The 17,611-nt window shown below is 46.8% G+C and overlaps 1 protein-coding gene across 1 annotated transcript in view; it reads right to left on the bottom strand.

The window, feature by feature from the left end:
* The window catches only part of LOC149370477 (uncharacterized), a 77,073-nt gene continuing 59,462 nt past the window's right edge, over positions 1-17,611 (bottom strand). Inside the window, exons 4-5 of the mRNA XM_089583391.1 lie at positions 2,276-2,322; positions 1-101 (exon numbers count right to left, since the gene is read on the bottom strand). Coding sequence (XP_089439517.1) covers positions 18-101; positions 2,276-2,322 — 131 coding nt within the window. The 3' untranslated portion in view covers positions 1-17. The remainder of the gene's footprint in view (positions 102-2,275; positions 2,323-17,611) is intronic.

Here is a 17,611-nt window from a genome sequence, read left to right as displayed (position 1 = left end):
GTAGTACGATCTTGTAACTATTTCCACTTCATCTGGACTGCCGTGTCCTGCTTCGCTTCATGGAATATTTCGGTGTCTGTAGTTTTCTTTGTCCGGTGCATCTAAAAGAGAAAGGAGAAGGCTTTTAATGCACCATCTCTAACCCTTTCAAGAGCCATTTTTGCTTTTCATCCAAAAAAGAGAGAATTTTTAGCATAAAAATAAACTGGGACTTCAGGAAAGATAAATCATTAGTTTTCCCGAGCGGCATTTCAGGAGATGGTATTTGCAAGGATAGGCAAAATTTCGCGCAGTGTGATAATTGATTAAAATAGCAAGATCTAAAGGCCAGGAACTGTCATGTAAACACCAGCAGGATGACGGCAACAATTTGTATTTCAAGGATGCATAATACACTTAAAATCGAGAAAAAAATATTAGATATTATAACTGCGAGCAAAAACCTGTCTGCACCATTATGGCGGACGACGTGCTACGTCACCCACTGTTTCGAAAATATTTACTGCGCTCGAACAATACAATCACTGCAAGGGGTAGGACACAGAGAGAAAAGCTGTGAGTTCGGTTGATTGATTTATACACAATTCTGTACAAAGCACCTGAAGGGCTAATCACACTTCTGTCATCGTGAGGTGCTGCAGTACTGATTTCATTCACGCTTAACGAAACAGGGACGCACACGTATGCGTGAGCATTGATGGCGAGCGGTCTTGCTAAATGTAAACTCGGTTCCCCAAAATACACAGCGTCCTATGGAAGTGAAACCAGCTGAACGTTCTTGAGGGCTAGTTAGCTTGCTCCCGGAATTTTCGCAGCCCTTACATTATGATAATTATGATAATTGGTGATGTCTGAAGGGTCGTTTATTAATTTCTCGTTTTTCGGAATGAAATGTCAGTTGAAAGTTGTAGATGTGCTTCTTGAAAAATAAACAGGTGGACTGTTTTCACCACGTTACACTTCACCTGCCTCTTGGTGCAGGCTTCAAAAAAAGAAAAAAAAACCGCGAAATCCCAAAAACTGCAGCGTGACCGTAGCAAACTTGTACCAGCTAATAAACAACCAAAACCTTAATATCGGAAGTGTTTGAAACGATGGGCTTTAGGGTTTGGCGTGGCAGGAAGTTGTGGCCTGGAGCAGAGGCAGAATAAAAACCTTTTTCTGCTCAATGAGCAGTTCGCGTTTTTACGCAATGCATGTTGTTTTTGCAAGATAGTGGTTACTAAATACACACACAAATTTCTTTTTTTTCCCCAGCACTAAAGCTTATTGCGTGCCTGAAAGGGACAAAACTGTGGAAACGAAATCTATCGCTAAAATACGCAGACATATATCTTTCGATGCCTGCCTGCCACATTATGACTAGGGCCAGAGAGTCTGAGAAAAAAATATGGGCATGCTTTGTTTTATTTGGTATATACATGGAAGTGAGTTTGAGGGATTCGCTGGGGATCACCATTCTCGCATAAGCGCCACATTGCAGTGCACAAGGGTGACATGCATAGTTTTCTTTTTATTTCAACCAACCCAGAGTTTCTCTTTCTGCCTTGGTATTGGCATTCGTACTCATTCGAGCAAGCGATGGAGGATATTTAAGGATGTGGTGACTCTATGTGCTTTAGTTACTTGTGTGAGGACAGCTAGTGCCGTTCTCTTGGCGGAGTACCCAGAGGTATTGGGTGAACGGCGCTCTTTGTAACGACGCTGACATCGCACAAAACATTCCCCTCAAATGCGTCCACTTATTTTATTATTTTTAAATGCTGCAGAACCAACGAGTAGGACAGAATCTTGCTTTCTGATCACTTCTCTAGATAGAAAATTTACTGAAGTTGCATCCACCAACTGCCCTGTCAGCCAAAAGCGCTTTGTGCTTAGGCTGACCAGCAGAGTTATGTGTATGAAAAAGTGGTGAATAAATTGTATTGTATTGTGTATGTATTCACGTGTTATTAACACGTGAATACATAACTGATTCATTCATACGATATATTTCTTATTTAAAAGGGTATCTACAAATATAGGTTATAAAATGCACAATGCGCAGCCATCACCGACTTTCGATGGCTAACACATATTGTACACACATATTCTCTACACATATTCCACATTATTAAGGTACGACGCCTTTGCAACTGTATTGCAGTGAACGCAGCAGATGTGCGATAAGGGCAGTGGTGGACTTATTGCAGTAATGAGCATTTCCTTTTGGAACCAAAGGCATTTTATAGCCCGCTATTTGCAGTACTTTGACACACAGAAACACCACACTCACCCACTGCTCGTAGAGTGTCGCAATATTTTCAGGTTTCCTTAGTTTCTCTGCAAAGATACATGGTTTAACGTATTCAATAATCTATTACTTGCAAGCAGCAGTAGAGATAAATTTGTAAGACGGCCTTCTGACACAGACTGTCCTTTATTAGCTGGAAAAATATGAATTCGCCATCTGTACACAAAACGACACTTTCAATGAAATATAGAAGTTTTTCTTTATTCAAAATTTGAGGCCGATAAAAAAAATGCTGCCTATCATACCGTGGTATTGCGGACATCGTCTGATTGTTTGAAACATATACGGATAAAAGGTTTTCTACTTGCTCTGCGGTATCGATTCGCTTTCTACTACTGGTGGCCCAATAAATGAAGCATAGAAAAGCTATGAAGCAAACGAACACACCCTAAGGGACTGAAGAATATGCACCCCCTGTCGCAAATGCTTAAAATGGCATTAGGTACCGAATGCTCTAGTCCAATCTCTCACCAACCGGGGCGGGTCCACACACCTTCCTCACCCCTATACCGGCCATATGCGGGGAGAGACAGGTACATATCAGGCTGGAATAAAGAGAATGCCCACCTCCACAAGCAAATCTACATACATCCGAAGCAATGGACTAAAAACAGATACAAGCTAATACCTGCCTGAATCTATCTTCAAAGAGATAAGCCCAACACAGTACCCCGCTTTCTTGTAGTGCTTGCTCTACCCTCTTCCATATAACAGAGGGTGAAGGGGGGGGGAGGGTAGATAAACGCAAACACTTAGCAGTCACAAAGCAGTCATACGAGCAGTGGAAGTCGGCCCTGTCCAATGAAGAGCCGGACAAACATGTTTAGCTAGTCCGGCTAGTGAGTGAGCCAGAGCGAACCAGTGGCGTCGTGAACTAGGTGCCATCCCGACCTCCTTCGACAGCTCCTCTACTTCCCTTCCATCTCCTTATTGGAAGAGGGAAGGCACGTAGAACGTTTAAGAACAACAACGGAATTGTACTGTGGTAATTGCAATAGCCATAAGAGCGCAAGTAAAATTTCCTCGTGAAATACGATCTAGAGCCTTACACCAGAGGTATCCGCGTGGGGACTCCAGAGAAGTTATGGAATAGTTGATCATAGATAGGCGTTCAGAAAAGGCTCAGCAGCGCTAAGTAAGACCACGGACGATGTGAGAAAACAGCATTCATCTCATTCCCTCGCTTCGTCCATGTTCGTCCTTTGCGCTTCTGTATTTTTCCTGTGTAGGTTGGCCACTGCTGGCAGAGGGCAGGGTTAATATGAGAGATATGGGAGAGGCCTGTTTCCTGCAGTGGACGTAGTTTGGCTGATGATGATGATTTTTCCTGAATATGTACAAGCCCAACTAAAGTACTGCATACATAATTCTATCAGGCGGAGTGTTGTAAGAATGAATTTTTATGAGAACAATGGAAGAAAATGCTAGATTCTATATATTTCTGATGGCGTTTGTTATTTTACGCACAGTGCATTTTCTGATCACACATGATTTGGGGGAATGTTCTTGGGTTGAAATTACAGTAAAAAGTAGATTATTTGGCAAAATTTTCCGTATTTTGGATATTTCGGTGAGCTTTTTGCAGCGAAATTCAATTTACGGCTAGCGCTCGTTTTTGTGCCCGACATAAAATGGCCTATTATTATTATTATTTTCAATAAGAGTGTGGAAATGGGAGCTGCAATAAAAACATTTTCTCAGTGTAGGCAATTCTCTTCTTGTATATTCTTTCTATAACTTCACCGCTACCCTACATCTCCAGCAAATTATTCATGTGCGCATAGAACCCTAACTGCCTTTGTTAGGAAATTGCGGAAGCATTCAGTCTAGCTCATGGTAGCCATTTTGACGCGTAAGAGCCATAATGCAGAATGCCGTTAGCATGGTTAGCGCTTTAAGCAATGATGCCGATAAAACGTCTGGTGCGCACTTGAGAAAGGCCCATTAATTTTAAAACCTATTTTCAAACTTACCTTCATTTACGTCGCGTCAAGAATAAGAACCACTGAAATAGGTACAACGCGAACTGGAAACCAAAATATCCCAAGAGAAATTATAAAAAGAAGTTCCATCATTATCCAGCGCTCTTCATATCTGAGCACTGGGAATTCGCGTTCTTAGAATACGTATCTGCTGATAGAAATTTGGTTGGGTTTTATTAGGTTTTTGAGAAATCAACAAAATTTTAAGTTCCAGAAAAAAAAGCACAGCCATCTGCAAGTAATCCGATTAATACGTATATCCTCCTTGTATATCAAAAGCAGCCTTCGCCCAAAAGTTATGCTTCAGGAACTCCAGAATCCACAGCGACTAAGGGTGACTGATTTGTTGCTCCGCTCAAGGTGAACGCAGCGTTGAGGAAACCTGAGCGTACAGTTAAGCACATCAGCTCTGTATTTACGTATTATGTTCAGTTCTTCCAAAAATAGAGATATAAATAGTTTGTGATAAACCATTCTGTGACTAAAATATCTTGCTGCCTGTGAAATGAGTGTCATGATATACTAGTGAAAATCAATGTTAAATGCAAGAAGCAGAGTTTTACAACAAAAATGCTTTAAAATTTTTTACTAATTTTGCGTGCTCAGATTTCAGTGGCAATGAAGTTAACTATTACTAGGTTCAAAAGGTTCAATTACTTTAAATTGTACTAAATTGAGCGAAATTGCTCTATAACATAAAGGAACCCGACCACCGCGGGATATGTGCAGCCTCAGTACTCTTTTTATTTGTAATCTCATGGCTACTTCGAAAAGCGGCATGAGCGAGAAAATACACATTCTGACATAATGAATAAATAATCGACATTGTTCAGGAAAAAGCTCGCTTTTAATTGGTCAACTTCGACGGAAGGCGCAAGTTTTTGATTTTCGATGCCTTTTTGGATTGCACTAGTCTCGAACACCAGTGCAAACATTAAAAGTTACTTAACGAACACATGTTTAGAGGGATGCTTGGAAAGTGAAGGTATATGAGAATGACTGCACAAAAATTCTCATTGCAATGTCGCGCAAACGTGGCCATGGACCCCCTTTTAGCCTCACCTTATTTAAGCAATTTTTCAGTATACTCATGCGCAAATCTGTAGGCAAATTTCTAGATACTTAGCAGGGTTTTCTTCAGAAATGTGCATTCAGTATTTTAAAAAAGCGTGCTTACTACAGTGTTTAAGTGATTCCTTAAGGTTATGGAATGACTGCTTGTCAGAACTGCATAAGTGGTAAGAATTTACTGTCCAGAAACAGGGCTGAAGTACGTTTTATTCCTTGCATGAAGAAAAGCCTCGTAAGTGGTGCTAACGTTTCCTTAGTGCAGTGCCCTAGACATAATTCTACAAAAGCAAGAGTGTTTAGGGATATCTCTTCGCAAGCTACCGCCGGAGAAGATTATTTAATAGAGCACTGACATCAAGAATGTAGGAGCTTAAAGGGCATTACCAAGAAGCCATCTTGAAAGATGGAGGCAAGAACGACCACATATCTGACTGATAGTAAGGACGAGTTCATCAGTATCTGCAACAACAGCCTGACTACGCCCACTGCAGGAAGAAGGCCTCTCCCATATGTCACCAATTAATGCTTTACTGTTTCCGCTGCTGCCAACCTATTCCCGCGAACTTCGTATTATCGTGCGCTCACCTAACGTTCTGCAGCCTTCAGCTACAATTGCCTTCTTTTGGTATTCACTGCATTACCCTTAATGACCACCGGTTATCTTTCTGCTCTTTACATGCCCTGCCCAAGCCCAAATGTTCTCCTTGATTTGAAATACAGATGTCTTCAACCCGCGTTTCTTCCCGCACCTACTATGCCCTTTTCCTGTCTCAACGCCGTGCCTATCGCTTTCTTCATTGCATCGCTGCGTTGTTCTCAATCTAAGTGAAAACATTTTTGTTAGCCTTCACGTCTCTGTCCATAGTTGAGCAGCTATAATATGCAGCTGTCATATACATTTCTTTTGAGGGGTGTCGTTAAACTGCCATTGGTGGTCATAGAGAACCGGCAACGCCTGTTTCAAACCACCCTTACTCTTCTAGTTATGTAATTCGTGCTTTACCTCCTTGCATACATTCCAGTTATCACATTATTTTTGTTCACTGGTCGGGGAGGCCCTTCAGGAAAAACACTTCTGGTGCGCCGTTTTGATCAGAGACACAGTTGAACCTCTCCGACTGGGAATTCAGAGCAGTACTCTGCTGCAGTCTAGTGAAAATGAAACACGAAAGTTGAACAGGCGTGTATACATTAGGAACTTGCCTTTTCGACGTGTGTTGTGATGAATTAGAACCAAGGCAGCCACCAACGCTAAGACAAGCGCGCCAGAAAGTCCACCTAATATGGCAACGGGTGTACCTGCTCTTGCTTGAAAGAAAAGAAAAAAAAAGCAACGGAAAAATTTAAGAATTCGCCCAATTAAGGAAATTCACGTTTAAAACTTCTTGAAAGGCACCTTTGACAAATGTACTAGTGTACCGATATTGACCTTACAGATAACTGTGTTAGGAGTGTAGAAGATATCTTTGAACATTCCTCAAAGGTAAATTTCCTTCCGATACCAAACACCAGCCAGTATACCTAAAGGAGCAACTCGTTGTATTCGTAAGAAATGTGTTATGAAAATTGTGCAGATATTCTCGTTGTGATGATGTTCTTGTTTTGCACGGACCAAACGAGATAAATGTGAAAACGAACGTTGTTGACTGAGTATGAAACTTTTCAAAAGAAATTCTCAGCACTTCTCACTTTCGGCATGAGGTTCGTAATGAAAATTACCGTAAAAGGCGTCGCGAACACTACAAAGTTGTGTGCGTCGCAATCAGTATTTATTTAGGCTTCATTCGGTATAAAGTTCAAAGCGAGTTGCAGAAAATAGGAATAATGCATAACAGTAAAAACCCTTCCCATACAAAGTAGTTAAAAATTTTTAATTTTGGTTTATGCGGGTTTAACTTCACAGAGCGACTCCGGCTATGAGGGAAGGGCTCCGGGAATTTCGACCACCTGGGGTTCTTAACCGTGCCCTGGCAACATGCAGCACACGGGCCCCTAGAATTTCGCCTTCATCGAAATTTGGCCGCCGCGCCCGGGATCGAACCCGCGTATTTCGGGTCAGCAGCAGAGCGCCACAACCACTGAGCCATCGAAGCGGTGAGCAACACTTTTGATTGCGAAGCTACTCTGGAATATTGTAAGATATTTTTATGAACATATTAGTGAAAAAATAGTCCAAGATTCCGATGCGTATCAAAATATTTCTCTCAAAGTTGATCCTGCGCTAGCACCGAGTAGATAAGACTGCCGTAGAAAGCCAATAGCATGCACGAGGGGACTGTCGATTGTTGTACGATATTCTTACCGTTTCAGGGAATAAAACGAATAACATCAGCTTGTACCCTCCGAACTTGATTCTGAAACAAACTCAGCAAGTTTTTGTATTTCACAGGAGTTCTTTTGTTTATATCAGATGTAGAATTTATGACGGCACGGGAAAGATTTGCATGCTTTCAGGGAGCCTACTTATCTCCTTAATCTTGATGGGCCTTGTAATGAACTTCGGAGAAATTTGAAATACTGTTATTTTTACAGCGTTGGCTGTATGCGCGAGCTATTGTTGTGCATCTGAGTCATCTGAGTCCTTGAACCCGGTGAGCTCTGCTGTAAAAATGGCGTATGTGATAGCTCTATTAGCGTCACGAAGGACAATTGACGGAGAGGCTCGGATTATGATATAGGTTTAAAATTGCAATTTATATATGCGAAAACATCAAGAATCAGTGGAAGGTTGTCAGCTTGGTTCACGTTACAAAGAGTGCGAAAACGGTGAGATACGGTACAAGTGCGAAAAAACCCCCTGTGTTACCTATTTGTTTACAAATGTGCACATTTCTTCTCATTTATTTCTTTTTCGCTTTATATTAATTCAGCGCTGACATGGCCACTTAGGTGGCGAGGCGCGATAGCGCGCACCTTCCCACTGTTTCGTGTTATATGCTACTTGCGACTTTGCTTATAAGGCATCTTTATTTGGGTGGTCATTGAGATGTCGCATTAGCGGCCAGCATATTTTTTACATGTCCGTGAGAGAAACCAGCATTATCCTCCTCGCATTTTCGTAGCAACCTGCTTGTTTATCACTCACACAGTGGTCGCCGCTAAAGAACCGGCCGTTTCAAAACTGACGTATATCCGCTCATTCGAGAATTGCGAAGAATAAGAGAATTATTGCCTTTTCTTCTGTGGAACGCAGCAAGTCCCGACAATTTTATGCTTCGTAACTTTTTACACAACGACAAATCTTACCAAATACCGCTGCTATCCGTATCCGGGGAGCTGATGTTTCGCAGTACGACAGAGCTGCCACGAAATACCATCTCTTGCAGCACTGGTTTCGTCAATTCGTAGTGATGCCAGTGGGTTGCGTGATGTCAGGGCGTGTTAAACATCTCCAGGTGGTTGAGATTATTCCTAAGCCCTCCACTGCAGCCCTCTGTATGCCTTCCATGTTTAACTCTCAATTGAAACCCTTCCCTCACGATGTGGTTGGAGCGTTCACCAAGCAGTGAGAAATTTACTGCGGTTTCCCTTTCTTAACAACATCTGCTTTTCATTCACTGCGGTAAAGTGCATTTTAGCATCGTTCTGCATCATGCCATCTTAAGATTCAGTTTGCTTTGTGGGATTTAATGTCCCGAAGCGACTCGGGCTCTGAGGCACACCGCAGGGCAGGGCTCCGGATAATGTAGAGGACACGGGCCTCTACATTCCGCCTCCATCGAAATTCGACCGCTGCGGCCGGGATTGAACCCGCTTCTTTCGGGTCAGCAGACCATACTGCGCATGCGCGAGAACAGCGAACAGCTGGCGCGCCGCCGCCGTCGCTGCGCGGGTGACTCAGAGGTGCCGCCGCCGCGCTCGCCAGTTGCGCATGCGTAGTAGCGGCGCATAGCTAGCGTGCCGGGGCTGCCGCCGCTGCCGCACGCTCTCCATCGCCTCTCTCTCTCTCTCTCCTCTTTGCTTTCGCAACCCTCCAGGTTTAACCAGAGCTAAACCACTGGCAATTTTATTGTTTTCTGATTTGATTTTGGTCGGACCGATTAGTGCTCTTAGGAGATTCCAGGTTCTGGCCGTGCCTAGAGTTGCCCTAGGCCAGTCGCTGAGATGTTCTCAATTTTTTTTGTTTCACAAGCTGCGTCGCGTGTTCTTCAGCTTTTGTCGTAATTTCCGCTATATTTATTTTTAGTTTCCTGTTGTGTTTTTGCTGCTCCCATCTTAAGGAGAGACTGCGTCTGGCTTCCCTTAGTCTGAGGAGGTGGCCGTCTACTTCCGGCATTGTCATTCTTGTCCTTATATTTTCGTTCATATTTCTCGCGTTTCTCTCACCATGCCACTCTATACGTCGAGCGATTGATTGCCCCTTCAGATTCGTTGCAAGCAACGCGAAACACGTTTCAGTCTGTCATTTTCGCTTGTCCAATCTGACGTATTACCCTGTCCGATTCTATTCGCGTCCGCAGGGTAAAGTGGTCGCTGCCTAGGTTGTCCATCATATTTTCTCACTGTGACTCCTTGCTCTTCCTTAGGAAGGTGAGGTTCGGGCAAGTGTCCGTGTTTACACTATTGGCGATTCTCTGTGGGGGGGGGGGTTACGGGTTCTGTGATTAGACTGCAGCCAAAGTATTCCGCTACCTGCGCTAACATTCGTCCCTTGATGTCTTGTTTCTGGTATCCCTAACTCCTGTCCATGTCGTTGAAATCTCCTGCCATGATGAGTGCATTTTCTTTGCCCAGCTTCTGCACTCCATGAAACGGTTCGAAGAATTTGGCTTTTACTTGTCTCGGTGGGCTGTACATGTTCAGAAAAGCGCTGGTAATAAGATTTCACTGCCACCATCTCTCGGAAGCAAATGACGGGGAGGTCGCGTTTTATCCAAAGATGCCAACTCCGGACTCCATCCAGTTCAGACGATGCTTCTGGGAAATTTTCCGACAATGAAATTAGAGCTTCAGTGAAGTTGTTTGTGAGTCTTGGCGTAGAAGAATTATCCGCATGCAGTGAACCTGTGCTTATATCGCGCGGCTACGGATCTCGGGGGCGCGGGTTCGATCCCAGCCGCGTTTCAATGCAGGTGAAACGCAAGGGTTGGTGGATTGTGTGCAGTGGCACTGCACGTTAATCTCGACAACCGAGCCGGAGTACCCGGGTTCGAAGCTAGCCACGGCTCCCGCGTTTCGATGGAGGTAAAATGCAAAAGGCGCCCGTGTGCTGTGCGGTGTCAGTGCATGTTGAAGATTCCAGGTGGTCAAAATTATTCCGGAGCCCTGCATTATGGCACCTCTTTCCCTCTTCTTTCACGCTCACCTTCCATCCTTCGCTTACGGCGCGGTTGAGGTGTCCACCATGAAGTGATACGCTTGCCGCGCCTATCATTTCCTGATAACCAATCATGTCAAAGGTCTCATACTGGTAAAAATTACTGGTAAATTTTTTTTCAACACAGTCATCACTTGTAGTGCGAACAAAAAAAAGTATAAATTGTAGTCTTTTGATGCACCAGCTACACGACGCAAACACAATTCTAATTGCAGACGAACTTGGCAACACGTTGAAGAGTGGGAAAGTACAGCTGTTTTTGACGCCGCTTCGTTTACCAGTAGCGTGGAAAGACTACCGCTAAGCACCTGCACCTAAAGTGCTAAAAGGACACTTCTGACCCAGTTGTGATGTCTGATTTGGTCCGATTGCTTGGATTCGCCGTACCTACTGAAGAAACGATGACAGGTTCATCATCGGATTTATTGCGATGAGCTGTCATATCTGTGTCATTGTTGTTAACAGAACGTTTGGCCCTGGCTACGAAGAGGAAGACGAAAACTGCACACATTGCGCATGCCATGCAGTAGACACGTACCCTGGTGACGGTTTAATTCGTTCCGCTTTAAGGGCCGATCGTGAACGGTTGCCAGTCAAACATCATGCTATCCTACCAGTGATCCAAGAGGTCACTATCAAGGGCAGCGCTGGCGAGTAGCAACAGAACGGTACAATTTTTGTCAAAAGTAACCAGGCTGCATGGTTTGCTTCTCACTTGTATAGTAGAGCCTTTACGGCTTTCCCTAAGGACCAAAAGTTCTTTGAAGGTGAGCACAGGGGTTCTCCTTACCATACAGAGATTTAGAGCTTGAGGGCTGGCATAGTAGTTTAAATATGTCACTGAGAAGCAAAACCATGCAGCCTGGTTACTTTTGACAAAGACTGTACATCACCGTGCCATGGACGCGGATCGAACTGTCGAGGACACTGCACAGGACGATCAGCAGCAACAAGAGACATCTGATTTGTACGCATTTTTTCTTGAACTACCCGATCAGCAGGTCCCATCTCGAGTTGCGGTGTCTGTTCTCGACGGGCACACAACCCCAGAAGGCTCAGAAGCGCATTCCTCAAGCTTCCGAGGGGATCCTCGCCTCGAAGTGGAGAGCCTGGATACCGTGGAATTTTCTGACACTACTTATGCAGTTCAAGACCCAGACTACGTTTCCCATCCTCCCAATTTTGAAGCAGCTGCTCCATGGGCGCAGACCGGGCCGGTGAGCTCTACACTGGAGTCGGTACTTTTGGACGGGGGGGGGGGGGGGGGGGGGGGGGGCGTTACGGTCGCTCCCAGTGTGCTCCAGGAAGAAGGGTGGCAAAGCGCTGAGGGGAAGTTGTGTTAGTTAACTCCTGCGATGCTTGCTCAAAACGAGGCTCAACAAGCGTTTAATATCAGTGACGGCGTCAAGGGTACGCGGCGGGCAGCGGCAAATATAGTCACGCAGGCACCATGCCTGCGCAAAAATTAATTCTCCGCGCCTCCCCAGTAAAACATTATCTGCCCCCGTTCCCTACGGAGAATATTTTTTACCCATTTGAGGACTCAAAAGCGTCGTAGTCCTGCTATCACAGAAATTAAGCAAACAAGGGAAGGGGAATGAGGGGCTCGTTATAAATATGACAGAAGCCAACAGCCACAGAAACCAAGGGGCACAGGGGATTTTTTTTAAATTATTTATTTAATTTGTGGTGTTGATCAATTTAGAACATTACTGAATATGTTATCGCTTAATGCTAATTGATTAGAAAAGCAGAAGAAAAACAACCACATGCCGCCGGTGGGATCCGAACCCACGACCTCCGAATTACGCGAATTACACGACCTCCGAATTACGCGACCTCCGAATTACGCGAAATAGTTAGATAACGTGATCATGTCAACGGAGCAGGACGCTGCTGATTGGTTTATGGTTTGGTTTATGGGGGTTTAACGTCCCAAAGCGACTCAGGCTATGTGGGATGCCGTAGTGAAGGGCTCCGAAAAATTCGACCACCTGGGGTTCTTTAACGTGCACTGACATCGCACAGTACACGGGCCTCTAGAATTTCGCCTCCACCGAAATTCAGCCCCCGCGGCCGGGATCGAACCGGCGTCATTCGGGCCAGCAGCCTAGCGCCATAACCACGGAGCCACCGTGGTGGGGCAGGACGCTGCTGAGTACGCTCAGCATTTTGTGTGCAGTAAAATGTGTTCATAGTGCTTACATTATACTGGCACTATAATTTGGAGAACACTATTGAGTACGCCCTGTATTTGGTCTGCATAGTAATATTTGGGCATTGTGTCTATGTTAGCAGGAAGTGGCCGGATTCTTCTAGAATAAAGCAAACTGGTTTATTTAAGGATACAAGAATACAAGAGGTTACGGATACTACACTAAGATAACGGTCCTTGATACGTAGGAGGTTCGGCGGATCTGCGGAGTTTGGAGGGTTTTGCGGACGCGTCTCGTTTCGTCGGCGTCTCTCGGTCCTCTCCTGGGCCTCGCTCGAAGCATTCGTCGCTCCGTGCTGTTACGTTCTGGGCGAGCCGAGCGGGACGCGCGCCAGCGTTCTGGGCAGAGCGCTAACACGGCCCTTCCAAAAATTGCGCCTGTCCTCAGGCGCACGTTGTAGACAGCAATTCTTTGCCGTGCTGGGCGTTCTTCGCCGCGTACCTTGTGGCTTGCGTTCAGCTCGTTCGAATACGCCTTCGCTCCCATCTAGGGAGACGATGGGACTTGTGCGAAGCGCCGTGTTTGTCTCGTTCGTTTCGTTTCTTGGTCCAGCGCGTCGGGCTTGCACCGTGATGCTCACCGATACGACTGCGTCGTCGTATCCACGTGGGGACCTCATACGACTTATGCGCACTGCCGTGTTTGTCTCGTTCGTAACGTTTCTTGGTCCAGGGCGTCGGGCTAGTTGGATCGTTCCGCATCCTGCAGCGCTTTCGTCGCGGCGTTGCCTTCATGGATGGACCAGCTCGTGTTGGCAGCGGTCTCTGCACCGCAGTGTCCGTGGAATGGACGCGGGGTACATAGTGTAGTTTTGAGCCCATTTCGTGGCTCGCTCTCGGAGACACCGGCTGCTGCACCGTAGTGTCCGTGGCAGGGGCGCGGGGTCCGTCGTGTCGTTGGGAGCCCGTTTCGTTGCCGGCCCATGTCGACAGTGGCTGCTGCTCCGTGCTGTCACTCGTATCGTGTGCACCTGGCGCGTGAAATGGTGACTCACTCACCGATGGCTGTACGGGGACCAGGGTGACGTCGTTCGAGGGGTGGAACGTGATGTCGACGTTCGCTGCACGGCGCCAATCCGAACCCAGAATCAGGTCTATGGCACTTGGCAAGGGAGCGATCACGACCTCTTCGAGACGCACGGTCGATGATCCGACGGTCACTTCCAAGGTGGCCACGCGCGCTGGACTGATGCATTGGTCAAGCACTTCTATCTTTTCGGGAGACGTCCAGGGTCGGGGTCGAACGTCGGATCCAACGGAGCTCTCGTTGAGGACGGACACGTTCGAACCGCTGTCTATGCAGTCTCTCACCGGTCGGTTTTCGATGAAGCCTTTCACGATAGGTAAGGTGCCGCCTGTCGATTGCGGGAAACAGTTCGCTTGCCTGTTTGTCGGCCCGATATTGAGTGCTTCGTTAGTTATGGATCCTCGGCGTCGTTCTGCACGGATCGTGACTACTGTTTTCGGCCTTGTGCAATCTCTTGACAGGTGCCCAATGTTGCCGCAGTTGAAGCAGGCTCGTGCTCGCATGGCTCTACCTGGTTCTCGTTGGTCCCGCCGCCTTGACTGCTCGCCTGGATCACTGCGTCCGTCGTGCGCCGCCGCTCTGGACTCGTCGCTGCTCCTCCCCTGGTTCCGCTGCCCCAGTGCAGTTTGTCGGAATTGCGCCGTTACTGTCTTACGCCGCCTGGTGTCGAGCAGCGCATGCGCGGTCGATCAGTTCGATGCCGCTGCTGCAGGATGTGCAGCGAGGGGATTAGCCCAGGTGTCCTCGTTGATTCCGCTGAGCATCAGCGGAATTCTTTCTTCACTCACAAGCGGGTAGGGGGACTTGTCAAGAAGAGAATTTTTGGAGTACATATACTCGACGACGGTCTCCGAACTGCGCAGTCTTCGAGCAGCCTGCAAGTCCAGAAACTCTTGCATTGTGAGCCTCCGATCGAAATGCGTGGCGAAGGTATGCTTCCAGGAGTCCCACGTTTCGCAAGTCATACCGTAAGATATGTGCCAGTCCTTCACAGCTCCTTGCAGCCGAGTTGCCGCCGTCGCGAGCGTCAGTGATGGGGACCAGTGGGCCAACGCAGCAACGCGCTCCACGTGCGAGATCCAAGTCTTTGCGTTTCGTTGAGCACTACCGTCGGCATTGAGAACCCGTAAGGAATTGAGAACGTGGCGGTCAGTCGATTTCGCAGGAGACCCGATGAATGTGGACTCAGAGCTCACCGACAGCGTTCTGCTACGCTCAGCGATGTCCACTCTTTCTTCGTGCACGAAAAGTTCCTCTGCAGATCCTGTCGGCTGCGCCATGTTAGCAGGAAGTGGTCGGATTCTTCTCGAATAAAGCAAACTGGTTTATTTAAGGATATAAGAATACAAGAGGTTACGGATACTACACTAAGATAACGGTCCTTGATACGTAGGAGGTTCGGCGGATCTGCGGAGTTGGGAGGGCTTTTCCGACGCGTCTCGTTTCGTCGGCGTCTCTCGGTCCTCTCCTGGGCCTCGCTCGAAGCATTCGTCGCTTCGTGCTGTTACGTTCTCGGCCAGCCGAGTGGGACGCGCGCCGGCGTTCTGGGCGAGCCGAGCGGGACGCGCGCCGGCAGTCTGGGCAGAGCGCTAACATCTAGAATACATTGCCACTAAAATTTGGCTACTAAGATGTGTTGCCATAAAGGCTGCCACAGCTGTTCCAAGAATGTGGAGCTCTCGATCTAGAGTCGGCATATTTACTCTACGCAGGAGTACACTGGCTTCAGGACCCCTACCCCGCCTGCTGCCTGGATCCCGGAGAATACGACTGCTGACTATGATCCTCAGTGGAACATGGTTGACGAGGAGAAAGTGGAAAACCTGCTGGAGCATCTGGCGTTGCTGGCTGCTGAGAGCCCTCGTGGCTGGATGGTCCCGGAGGTTATTCCCTATATCGCGGAAATTCGAAGCTGCACAGGATGTGTCGAAGAATTCACTGCACAGCTAACTGACAGGGAAGGTTTGTTTTGCTTACTGAGGACTACCTGATAAATGTCATGGGCATAAGCTTAGGGATGGCTCTCAAGGTACGCAACGTGGGGAGGTCACTGATAGAACACCAAGCATAGGTTTCGCGACTAATTTAACATCATCTGCATCAAGACATGACCACCGACCATATGGAGCAGGACATCAGCAATACTTCATGTGTGACCCATGGAGACTGGGATGCAGCAGTACATCAGCCTGCCTTCATGTCTAACCCACGGCGATCGCAGGGCTACAAAGTTCTCACCATTTGCACTGTGTCAGCGTTGCGCTTTGTGTGAATGTGCCTTTTGCACGGTGTCAGGATTTGCTCTACCATTTTCGTCAATATGAACAGTTTTGTTTTGCATTTGTCTTCTTTCTGGCACTGCTCGTCGATATTGGCTAGTATACCCATTCCCAGAGCAACTGGAACTGAGTCACCAGGTGCCATATCTGATAACGAAGCAGTGTTGGGATGAACGCAGGGTTACTGGCAATGGGTGCTTGGTGCAAGGTCGCTGGTTACTGGGAGGTAAGTGCAGCTTTTATGAAACATCGAGGTCTGCGCTCATTAAAGGGACAGTATATTAATTACTGACTGAAACACGTGTCATGAGATTATACTCGAAAAGAAAGTACTATAATGTAAGAATGGAGCAGTGCGATATCGGAGGAAACAGAAATATATAATTTTGATTTGGCATTGAAAAACACCTGAGAACGGTGAAACCTTGCCACTATTGGTGTACCCACCACGTGACCGTATCTCCGAGATGTGTACTGTTTGGAGGGGTAACCACGGTCTTCTAGAACGTCACTGTCCCCACGGCGGACCAGAGCACGGACGAAAAGGCCACGTGAGTGATGTGCCGAGCGCGACAACACACCGAGGGCAGGAAAATTCTAGGAACTGCTGTCCTCTTCGCTCATCTCGCGCTGCCCTTTATTCGCGAGCAAACTCAGCGTCAGCGGGCACTGTGATGTCTGACAGCTCACAACAACGTGACAGCCCGTTGAAAAGGGGCGCGAACGTAGACGTGATCATCATCATAAATATATTGCTACACTGGGCAAGATAACGTATTTGCAAAGGTCCGTACGTGGTCTGTGGATGTGTCCATGCATATGACTGGCAGCTTTGAAAATGTATTGCTGTTCCTGGCTTGCGGTGAAATTAGCGCTGGTTTGTGGAAAGCGGTCACGTTTTTGACGGTGAGCACTTAATTCTGACGTGCTCTAGAATCCCCATGGGCACTGGAGCCGAAGTTGTGACATTATTTGCGTGACAGATCCGCATATGAGATAGCGGTCTGACTGAGGGATGCATTTACGGAGTCAACAGTAGAGTAACCAAGGTGCTCCATCTGTGTCCTCAAGGGATGGAAGTACGTCAGGACGGTGTTCATTCACTCCCACAGATAAGGACCTCGGTGATTTCGCCATCAATGAGCATGAAAGCCAGATGTTCTTTCGGTCTTCGCGCTCTCTTATGTGCCGCGCTTGTTGCCGCTAACTGTTTCGTTGCAATTAGCAGTAGAAAAATTTCTTCGAATCAAATGCTAGTTACGCTCTCAGTAGCGAATATGAAGCTACCTTTGGCGAAAAGAGCAGCAAAAAAATCAGGGGCACTTTGACTGTCTAAAGCATGGTGTCGAACCGGAACCGAACCTGAACCCGAAACAGGAACAGAACCCGAATTTTCACCCGAAACCGTAGCTGAACCGAACCCGAAA

Source organism: Amblyomma mixtum, chromosome 1, assembly GCF_055824585.1.
Source record: "Amblyomma mixtum isolate Tamu chromosome 1, ASM5582458v1, whole genome shotgun sequence".
Lineage (NCBI taxonomy): Eukaryota > Metazoa > Arthropoda > Arachnida > Ixodida > Ixodidae > Amblyomma > Amblyomma mixtum.
Note: the sequence above shows the minus strand (reverse complement) of the source record. Positions and strands in the feature narration are given on the sequence as shown.